Source organism: Macrobrachium nipponense, chromosome 26 (assembly GCF_015104395.2).
Source record: "Macrobrachium nipponense isolate FS-2020 chromosome 26, ASM1510439v2, whole genome shotgun sequence".
NCBI classification, from domain to species: Eukaryota; Metazoa; Arthropoda; class Malacostraca; order Decapoda; family Palaemonidae; genus Macrobrachium; species Macrobrachium nipponense.
In genome coordinates, this window is record NC_087215.1 from 71,313,469 (window position 1) to 71,325,010 (window position 11,542).

Below are 11,542 nucleotides of genomic sequence, written 5' to 3' on the forward strand. Positions count from 1 at the left end.
TCATAGAACTAAAGAGATAAGAGGTCACTCAGGTAATCTCTGGTGCTCGGTGAAAAGACCAGATTTGCCGTTGTCGAAGAATGCTGTGGCTTTCTTTTTGAGGGACGTCATTAAAGAGGCTCATTCATCTTGCCAGAAGACTGATTTGAGCCTCTTAAAAGTGAAAGCTCACGAAGTCAGAGCCGTAGCTACTTCTCTTTGCCTTCCAAAGGAATATGTCTATCAAAGATATCCTTGATAGCACCTTTTGGAGGAGCAATTCCGTATTCGCCTCATTACCTCCGGGATGTGAGAACGATTTACGAGAACTGTAGTTCTTTGGGGCCATACATTTCGGCAGACACAGTTTTGGGGGCTGAAGGTAGCTCTCTCCCTATCCCTTAGCTTAGTTTAGGTTAGTTTTATTGTTGTGTTTTTGGTTGATGGTGAGATCTTCTGTGGAAATCTCCCATTCTTTAGTTTAACTGTCAGGGGTTTTTGGTTAGTTGGTCAGGTGGTGGTCGGTTGCTGTGTTACTCCCATATGTTTGGCTCGATGGTCTTGTCACGTTGAGGTCACGTCCCCGTTGACAGAGCATCCAGAGTGCACCAGCACTAACAGCTACACCTGGCTGGCAACTCTGATAAAAGCAGAAGCAGGCTTAAGTGACAGTAATCACAGAGTCTACTTTGCTAACAGGTAAGGAACCAAGAAGTACATCATTTACTTAATTTAAGTTTCCTAAAAAATCCTATTCTGTCTCTTCCCACCATCCGAAGGTGGGATTCAGCTATATATATATCTGACAGGTAAGTTTCATGAACAAAATGTTATTGTTATAATACAATTAAGTTTGTTCATACTTACCTGGCAGATATATATAATTAGAGTGCCCACCCTCCTCCCCTCAGGAGACAAGGGTCATGAATAAAATATGAATAGAAAATGGGAATGGTTCCTGATATCCGCCTCGCAGCGGCGGGAATGGGTACTACCACCTGGCCGCCCACTACGTGTGCCGCGAGTTTTGAAATTCTGTCGGACGTCAGAAAATACAACTATATATATATCTGCCAGGTAAGTATGAACAAACTTAATTGTATTATAACAATAACATGTTTTATTATTATTATTACCAGTGCCGTAAACATTCATTGATGTATATGCAGTTTCTGTGTGAAACCTAGGAATAACTGTTTCAGTAAGAAAACTAGTACTGCTATTACACTACTACTATTTTACTACTACTGTACTACTTTTTCTGCTACTTTATTTCTATTACTTACTACTATTTCTACTACTTTATAACAGTTCCTACTTCTGCAATTACTTTTTCCACTAAATGTTCCTATTTTTTCCGATATTCTTACTATATTTTTTGTAATTTTTTGACAATGGGGTAAAAAATATTCATTGATATCTGTACACACAATGTTTTCACATAAGAATATAAAGGAAAAATATGAATAACATAAAATTTAGTGGGAGCAAGTAATGATTGATACTCGCGGTCGACAGGGCGTCTCATGCGGTATGCAAGCATTTGCAGCAATGCAGCAGGCCGGTGGCGAAGGGGTTAATAAGCAACCCGAATACTGTAGGAAACTGTAATTCCAAAGAAATACCCGACACGGAGTTATTATTAAGATTACCTGATTTGCTACCAGAGTAATTGAACACAAAACGAGAATCGAATTGTATAATATTCGGTTCAAGTATGTAATTGAACGAGAACGAGAATCAGATTGTTTGGACTTCAGCATTGTTGGACTGTGTAGGCTTGCCAGCTGCATAATCCAATATTGTATGTATCCTCATATTATTGGATTGCAAATACTAATGTAGTGGTCATATTTTGGTTCAGGATTCGATCATTCAGCGGATGACTTATGTGAGTTACCTCGCCTTATTTAACTCTTTATTGGCCGAGGTAAATTGAGGAAGTATAATTATTCCCAAAGCGCTTCTTGGCCATGATTGGCTGGCTCGGTCTGACATAACTAAGCTCCTCCCCACCTATTCCTTACTTTTGCCTTGCAGTGGTCAAGCAGTAAGGCGGTCTTAAAACTATCACATTTTAACATAGCTGATAATGGTATTTTGTATCATATAAATCAGAAATCATAAGAATTTGTACATTTCATTATTTTTCAAGAATATTCCTTCTGGTAACTGAATTTGGTAGTACAGTGGTACCTCGAGATACGAAATTAATCCGTTCCGAGGCGGCCTTCGTATAATGAGTTTTTCGTATCTTGGAACACATTTTACATGTAAAATGGCTAATCCGTTCCAAGCCCTCCAAAAACACCCCATTAAATTTCATAATAAAGCTTAATTGACCTATAAACAATGAAATACTATAACAATTTGGACCATTCAATATCTAAATTAAGAATAAAAATCCAAACCTGTAAATAAAGTGTATAATTAGTGTACAAGAAATATTATTACTGTAACGTAAAATGTCGAAGCTTACCTTTCGAGTGAGGCTATCTCCGAAAGTGGCGGCAGAGGAGGAGGAGGAGGACAAACGGCAGATAACGTACATACGTACGCACACTTAACTTTACGAAAACACATAAAAAATTTAAGGAAAACTATAAAAATAAAATTTACGAAAAACATTAACAAAACTGTAACACTTAACTTACAAAAATCTAAAAATTACGTAATTTTTTTTTTCTTTTTTTATTTTTAACTTTTTTTTTTTACTTTTACGTAGGCTTTTTTTTTTTTTTTTACAGAATTTCAACTTCATCACCACTTTCAACGTTCTGTTTTTCATCACTTGGTTCTTCCTTTCTGCTTTCAACTTTCTGTTATGTTCATGAAACTTACCTGTCAGATATATATACTATAGCTGTATTTCCCGAAGTCCGACAGAAATTAAAAAACTTACGACACACGTAGTGGGAGTCAGGTGGTTAGTACCCATTCCCGCCGCTGGGAGGCGGGTATCAGGAACCATTCCCATTTTCTATTCATATTTTTCTGTCGCCGGTGTTGTAAACACAGTTTTCAGCATCTCCGTCTTGAATTTAGGAAACTTGGCTACTATAAGTACCCCTTTTTGATTTTTTGGTATCTTGACTTTTGGATCGGTGGCTAGGCACACGTTAATTGTGGATTTGATTGAATTTGGCTTGATTTCTCTTTAAATAAGATGTCTGGTTCTAGTTCGGCTAGCGCCAGGTTTTGTACCAAGATTGAATTCATGTCGAGGTAGGCTACTGAAAGCATCAGTAGACCCTCATACTTTGTGTAAGAGTTGCAGGGAGCATGATTGTATGTATGAAAGTCGCTGCAAGGAATGTGAGTGTCTTTCAGATTCTGGATGGAGAGCGTATGAGTCCTATCTTCGTAAGCTTGAACGGGATAGGTTAAGGAGGTCTTCCTCCACGAGCGTTTCAGGTAAACGTCAGGAACTTCATGTTTCTCCTACTAACCCTCCTTTAATCACTACTCCTAACCCTGTAGTGTTGCCTTCGGGCCCTGAAACAGTGTCTGTGGAGGGTAATACCCTTACGCTTATCTTAGAGTCGATTCGTAATTTAGAATCTAAAGTGCTCGCCTTAGAAGGCAAAAGTGAAGGTGCAAAGTGCAGTGACAGTGCTCCTTCGTTTGTGGAGGGTGCGTCAGATCGGCCCCATTTCGCCTCTAGGCCTAGACCGCTGCCTGACTCCCAGGTTTCAGGGAGAGGGCATGTCGAAAGCCGCAGGAGGGTTACGGGGAACGCCCACCGATCTGACGTGCCGTCGGCAGTATCTGTTGACACTACCCAGACTGCCAAGGAGCGTGCGCGTGCACGTCTCCTCAAAGAGTGTTTCTCTTCTTCAGAGGCTTCCTCCCCGCACAAGGGGTGGAGCTCTCAGTCAGTTTCACGCCCGCTGAAAAGGAGCGTTGGTGATCGTGACGCTTCACGTCCAGTTTTTGCTCTCGAGCGGCGATCTTCACCTGAGAGTGTGTTCGCAGCCTTCCCGCCACAGAAGAAACGTAAAGAGTCATCGGATAATGACTTTTTTGAGCGCCCCAGTCGCTCCCGAGCGCGTTCTGCGGCAGTTCCTGGGAGAAGGAAGAAGGCGTCCCCTCGCTCCTCGCCTTCTCACAGGATCAGCCCGTCACCTGACAGGGAATCTTCTCCTACTGAGAAGATCCTGCACTCGTTGCAGCAACAACTTGCTGATGCTCTTTCTAAGAGAGGGACGCAACCACGTCCCCGGAGAAAGGATGACAGTCTACCAGTGAAGAGATCTAGAAGGTCTCCCTCTCTTTCTCCTTGCTTGTCTCTCTCCACTTTCGTCTCCTGCTAGAGTTCGTGCGGCTCCCCAGCGGCTCTCTAGAGGACGCGAAGAGGAAGTTACACGCTCTTCGCATGAAGCGGTATTACCCGCTCGTAAGATTGCTGTGCGCGATCTCGATATTTGCGTGGAAGCTTCGGGGCAAGTTCAGGATCTTGACGCTTGGTCGGAAGCCAAGCGAGCGCCAGTGACAACTAAGAGTGCACCAGTGGAAGCGGAGCGCGTGCGAGATGTTAAGCGCGCTTTAGTGAACATCATACGCACGCCAGTGGACGCCAAGCGTGCGCCAGCGGACGCCAGCAGCGCGCAAGTAGACCCCAATCCCGCGCCAGTAGCAGCCAGGCGCGCGCCAGTGGACGCCAGGTGTGCGCCAGCGGACACTCGGGGTGGAACGCGGATGTTGGAAATTTCCGTCGTCACCCACCTGTTTTTGAGGATCCTTTGCAAGTTACTTCGGGACTTAGAGAGGCAACCGGAGTTTCTATTAAGGAGTCAGCTTTGCCTTCCACTTCACAGCAACGCTCCTCTTGGAAACTTAGACCAGATAGTCTTGGTTCAGCCTTACTTCCTCCGACTTCACCCGTGTCGGAAGCAGAGGTTAGCGACGCTTCGGTTGAAGTTGATGATGAGAAACCGTTGGCGGCGGTCTCTTCTGACTACCAGGTATTGACCCGCCTTCTTCAATCGGAGTTTGGAGATACTTTTCATCCTGAAGCTCCTCGCTCTCCTCCCTCTCAACTTTCTTCTTCTAAGATCAACAAAGTCTGGGCATTTGTCAGAATGAAGAAGTCCCTTTCGACAAAGAGGGCTCTTCGTAAAGTCCATGACTAGATGGAGAAAAGGAAGTCTCAGGGAAAGACCTCATTTGCTCTTCCACCTTCAAGACTTAGTGGGAAAGCAGGCATATGGTACGAGATGGGAGAAGACGTAGGTATTAGACTTCCCTCGTCAGCCCAAGGAGACTTCGCAAGCATTGTGGATGCCTCGAGGAGGTCTCACCTGTCCTCTTCGAAAGTTTCCTGGTCTACTACGGAAATGGACCACCACCTTAAAGGCCTCTTTCGAACGTTAGAGGTCTTTAACTTTCTAGATTGGTGTCTGGGAGTTCTGGATGCCAAGTCTAGGAGTTCCGACTCGATTAGTCTGGGGGAGCTGTCCAGCGTAATGTCGTGTATGGACAAGGCCGTCAGAGATGGTTCGGAGGAGCTAACAGCTCACTTTTGCACAGGGCTCTTGAAGAAGAGATCCCTGTTTTGCAATTTCACAGCTAAATCCGTCTCTCCGTCACAAAAGGCAGATTTGCTCTTTGCTCCTTTTTCGGATCATCTCTTCCCCCAGGCTATGGTAAAAGACATTGCTACCAGTCTACAGGAGAAGGCCACGCAAGATCTCCTCGCACAATCTTCAAGGAGACCTGCGATACCTTCGTCTTCGGGAGTTTCGATTCTCAAGAAATCGAAGCCCTTTCGAGGTAGTTCTTCCTCGAGACCAGCCCCTCGAGGAAGAGGCACTTCCAGAGGCAGAGCCACTGCGCTTGCCAAGAACAAGAAGTGAGACAGAAGTCCTTCAGTCACCGGTTGGAGCCAGGCTTCAGCTTTTTGCGCAAGCCCGGGAAGAGAGAGGTGCGGACAAATGGTCCTTAGACATCATAAATAAGGGTTACCGGATCCCGTTCCTGAAACCACCCCCGCTGTCTACGACACCCAGGGATATGTCACCTTCTTATCGGGGAGAAAAGCAACAAGTGCTATACGATCTGCTAGATCAGATGATCGTGAAACATGCCGAACAGTTCTCCGACCTGAATTCCCCCGGATTTTACAACCGACTGTTCCTGGGGCCAAAGCAGTCGGGGGAATGGCGACCGGTACTCGATGTCAGCAGCCTGAACCTCTTTGTCATCAAGCAGAGGTTCAAGATGGAGACACCTCAGTCAGTGATGGGAGCCTTAAGACCGGGGGATTGGATGGCTTCACTAGATTTCCAGGACGCGTATTTTCACGTCCCCATCCACCCCCAGTCGAGGAAATACCCGCGGTTTGTCTTGAAAGGAAAAGTGTTTCAATTCAGGGCGCTCTGCTTCGGACTCAGCACTGCTCCGATGGTATTCACCCTACTGATGAAGAACATTGCGAGGTGGCTTCATCTTTCCAAAGTCAGGATCTCTCTCTACCTGGACGACTGGCTCATACGAGCCTCCTCGAAAGACCGGTGTCTGGAGGACCTTCCCACGACCTTGTCTTTAACTAAGTCCCTGGGGCTTCTGGTGAACCTCGAAAAGTCACATTTGAACCCTTCTCATTCCTTAGTCTATCTGGGGATTCAGATGGACTCAGTGGCTTTTCGGGCTTTTCCGTCCCAGGGGCGACAACTAGATTGCCTAAGCAAAGTGTCAGCCTTTCTGGGGAAAGAATCATGCTCGGTGAGGGAATGGATGAGTCTGCTGGGGACCATTTCCTCACTGGAGAAGTTTGTTTCCCTAGGGAGGTTGCACCTCAGACCTCTTCAATTCTTCCTGGCGAACAATTGGAAGCACCAAAACGATATGGAATCGATTCTGGTGTTATCGGAAGAGGTGAAGGAACATCTAAGATGGTGGACCGACCCTTTGAAGCTCGCAGAGGGTCTTTCCCTCAAGCTTCATAGCCCCGACCTAGTGTTGTTCTCCGACGCGTCTTCCACGGGGTGGGGAGCAACACTGGGGGGGGAGGAAGTGTCAGGCACCTGGAGAGGGGAACAGGTGTCCTGGCACATAATCCTCAAGGAGCTGGCAGCAGTTCATCTGGCGCTCCAGTTCTTTCAGGACGAAGTCTCCGGCAATGTGGTGCAGATCAACTCGGACAACACCACAGCCCTGGCATACCTCAAGAAACAGGGAGGAACCCACTCTCGATCCCTGTTCTTCCTTGCAAAAGAAATCCTGTTATTGGCGAAGGCACACGACGTCTCTATCCTGACGAGATTCGTATCAGGGGTAGAAAACGTCCGTGCAGATCTTCTCAGTTGGCAAGGTCAACTACTGCCGACGGAATGGACCCTTCATCAGGAAGTATGCCAGAGGTTGTGGAAGTTATGGAGATGTCCGCTCGTAGACATCTTCGCAACTTCCAGGACAACGAGACTTCCGCTGTACTGCTCACCAATTCTAGACCCAGGAGCAGTAGCAGTAGACGCTCTTCTTTGGGACTGGACAGGACTAGACGTATATGCCTTTCCCCCGTTCAAGATCCTAGGGGAGGTAATAAGGAAATTTGCGGCATCAGAGGGAGCGAGGATGACTCTCATCGCCCCCTTCTGGCCAGCGACCGACTGGTTCACAGAGGTCATGTCTTTCCTAGTAGACTTTCCGAGGACTCTGCCTCCAAGGATAGATCTACTCAAACAGCCCCACTTCGAGAGGTATCACAAAAACCTCCCCGCTCTGAGTCTGACTGCGTTCAGACTATCCAGAAGTTGGCCAGAGCGAGGATTTTTTCAAGACCTGTGGCTAAAGCAATCGCAACGGCAAGGAGACCTTCCTCTATTGCCGTATACCAATCCAAGTGGGCTGTTTTTCAGAGCTGGTGCAGGAAGAAAGGCATTTCCTCCACCTCTACCTCTGTGAGCCAGATCGCAGACTTCCTTCTCTACTTGAGAAATGAAGTTCGCTTAGCGGTGACTACGATAAAAGGCTACAGAAGTGTGCTTTCTGTAGTCTTTAGGCATAGAGGGCTGGACTTAGCCAATAACAGAGACCTTCATGATCTCCTGAAATCTTTTGAGACTTCGAAGGTATCTCAACCAAGAGTTCCTTCTTGGAACTTAGACATTGTTCTTAAGTTTTTGATGTCCAGCAAATTTGAACCGCTCAACTTAGCTTCGCTTAGAAACCTTACAAGGAAGACACTTTTTCTAATTGCTCTGGCGACGGCGAAGAGAGTTAGTGAGATCCAGGCAATAAGCAAGCATGTTGGGTTTAAGAACTCCGATGCAGTTTGTTCTTTAAGCCCTATGTTCTTAGCAAAGAACAAAAATCCTTCCAACCCTTGGCCCAAGACATTTGAAATCAAGGGTTTGACAGATATCGTGGGTAGTGAGCCAGAGAGAGTCCTGTGCCCTGTCAGGGCTCTCAAATTCTATTTAGACAAAACGAAGGACTGTAGAGGACCTTCGGGCAACTTGTGGTGCTCTGTCAAGAAGCCTGATCTTCCCATGTCAAAGAATGCGCTTTCTTTCTTCTTGAGAGACACCATTAAGGAAGCTCATTCCACATGCAGTGATAGTGACATGAAGCTTTTAAAAGTGAATGCCCACGAGGTGAGGGCTATTTCGACCTCGATAGCCTTTCACAGAAATATGGCACTCAGTGACATTTTGAGTGCCACATATTGGCGGAGCAACTCGGTGTTCGCTTCACACTACCTGCGGGAGGTGAAAGCGACATACGAACATTGCTCGTCGCTTGGACCATACGTTGCTGCAGACACTGTTTTGGGGGCAGGAGGTAGCACTCGTCCTTTCCTTTAGTGGTTAGGTGAGCTTTTAATTGTGTGTGTTTTTTGGTTGTGGGGTTGCCCGCCCGAGGCGGATCTCCCTTTAGTCTAGTTTAGTGGGATACCTTTGGTAGATTAGGCCAGGTGGTTTTTTACTTTGTTGCCCTCATTGTATGGTCAATGGTCTAGTCACATCGTGGTCACGCCCCCGTTGACAGATCATCTTGAGTGCACCAGCTTATAGGTCTCTACCTCGCTGGCAACTCTAGTAGCACAAGCATTACTTTAGGGTGCACAGGTGTCTTGGAATGTATTACTCGCATAATATGGGGCCTCCCTTTACAGCATTTGTGTTTTTGGAGTGAATTTAATTTCCAAATGGCAGTGTGTTGGTGTTTCCAGTAATGTACATTAAATTCACTTATGATTGGTTGAAAATGTGAATGAATGTAACAAATTTCTCTTCTCCAACAGATATGTGGCCGCGGTGACTATCCTTTCCGTTTTTCCACTTGCAGTGCTTGTTCCGACTCTTTTCACAGCCGTTGCTATGATGTATCAAGAGAAGAGCTTAGGAAATCTAGGATGGGTGAATTTGTATGTGAGAACTGTGAAGAAAAGGAAGAAGGGAGGAACTGAATAATGTTAGATGGATTGTCTTAATTTGTTTTAAAACCTCTTTGGTTACTTTGGTTAATTACTTTACTATATTGATTTTTAATTTTCAGATATTTGGTTAAATGTATCTGAAAGTCATTCATATATATCAATTACTGTAGTAACTGCATGCGTTCAGATGAAAGTGTTCTTGTTTTGTTAGTCAAAAGGTGCCCCCATCATTTTGGGGAATTACTCATTCATCTAGCTATTCTGCCTTTTCAAGCTTGTGTGAGACTGCCTTACCCTTATATATATGTGAATACATTGTATATGCATTAATGCCATTGTTGGCTTTTGTGGATTTATCAGGAGAATTGTTTTATGTTTTCAGTTCTGTTATGTATTCTGCTTAATTCTCAATTTTATTGTAAACATGACCTGGGTAATTACTGCACTAAAGTTCCCTCTCTTGCTATCATGTACTGGGTAAACTTTGTGCATGGACATAGAACAAGACATTTAGTCATTTTGTGCAGGTATTGTAAGTTATTTTATTTATTCACATCACTGAATTGAATCCTGGCACGAAAAGTATATTTTTCTTTTACCGAAATAGTAATAATTATTATATATTATCGAGTCCAGTATGAAGTGTTTACTTTCAACAGAAATTTGAAATTTTATTTTATAGTCAAATTCAGTACTTTATTTATTCACATCACTGAATCCTGGCACAAAAAGTATATTTTTATCGTACTGAAAAAGTAATACATTATTACAGATTAGCGAGTCCAGTATGAAGAGTTTATTTTCAACAGAAATTTGTAATGTTTTTGTATAGTCAAATTGTCAAATTCAGTAGGATATTTTTTCTGGAATATGGGTAGATTTTCTTTCTCAAATGAACCCAGTATGTTAGAATTTTTATTCCCAAGTTTTGATTACTTTTTTGTAACCAGTTAATCATATATGAAAGCATAGTTTGAGTAGTTTTTTATTTTTCTATTTTATAAAAATATTGATAGATATTTTCAGAACAAGAGTATGTAGACATTTTCATACCAGTAGTGCAAGTGCTGGTTGGTTGAGATTAGCCATAGAAGTGGATGGATGGAAATATATATTCTAATTTTCCTATGATCAAATGGTGTCAAAACTCTGTTCTTCAGTTCCAAGCATTGCTCTCATACCTTGGTTTTGACTTCTAAAACATGAGAGTAATTTCCGAAAGGATAAAGATATCTTTAGAAAGATAATTGTAAGTAGAGGATGAATTTTGAGGTGTATGAGGCACTATGAGAATTTTGTGACGGTGCCTTTACTTACTGAAGTACTTTGTAACAGCTTGACAACTCAAACTAACCAGGAATCATTAATCATGGAAGAGTGGTGCAATGCAGTAGAAAAACCTGCTCCCCCCCCCCCCCCCCCAAAGGGTAATGACCAGCAATTCATTATTACCTCTTTTGTAAAAGCTGTTAACTGATTTGTCAACCTGGCCATCACAGTGCTCAATCAAAGGTTGAAACTACATATTTGAATTTATGGATTTTTTTAGAGCAAAGTTTCATATATTGTAAAGTTTATATATTATGAAACAAATCATTCTACAAATGTTGAATTCATATAGTTTATTAAAGCTGATGGGTAAGTTTAAGTACATGAAAGTTAAATTTCAAATATATACTACTGAGAATTGTATGACATTTAATCCGAGGTATTGAGGTAGCTTGGTTTGTTTCTACAATTATTATTTTTTATTATTTTTAGGGGGCATAGGAGAGGTATGCTGATGCCATTCTATTTTGTCAAGTGAGACTTTATTGTATATGCATATCACATGCACTTTACTGTGATATTATTGAATAATAAGTATCCATAAAATGTCTTAATTTTCCTTATTACACTATCTGTTGTTCAGGTAAAAATATACTAAGATAAGCTACTCAATATTATTATGGAAAGAGCCATTAGCTTTTCTGTGAAAAACAAAAGTAAGATGCCTTGCATATCAGCATGCCAGTGTGTAAAGAGACTTCCCTGACTGTTACAGCTTTGTCTTTAGATATGGGACGAGTCACTTTGGTACCAATAGCCTTTGGAAGGAGGTAAAAATGACAAATTTTTAACCAATTTGTATTTTTCATAACTTACAAACCTTCGGTCTTAACATTAGGATAACTACTCAGC

At 43.3% G+C, this 11,542-nt stretch overlaps 1 protein-coding gene across 3 annotated transcripts in view; it reads left to right on the forward strand.

The window, feature by feature from the left end:
* Positions 1-11,240, forward strand: part of LOC135200396 (PHD and RING finger domain-containing protein 1-like) — a 121,816-nt gene extending 110,576 nt beyond the window's left edge. For all 3 annotated transcript variants that reach the window (XM_064229027.1, XM_064229024.1, XM_064229026.1), the window contains one exon: positions 9,227-11,240. In XM_064229027.1, the coding sequence (XP_064085097.1) occupies positions 9,227-9,391 (165 nt within the window). In that variant the 3' untranslated portion in view covers positions 9,392-11,240. The remainder of the gene's footprint in view (positions 1-9,226) is intronic.
* The last annotated feature ends 302 nt before the right edge of the window (positions 11,241-11,542 follow it).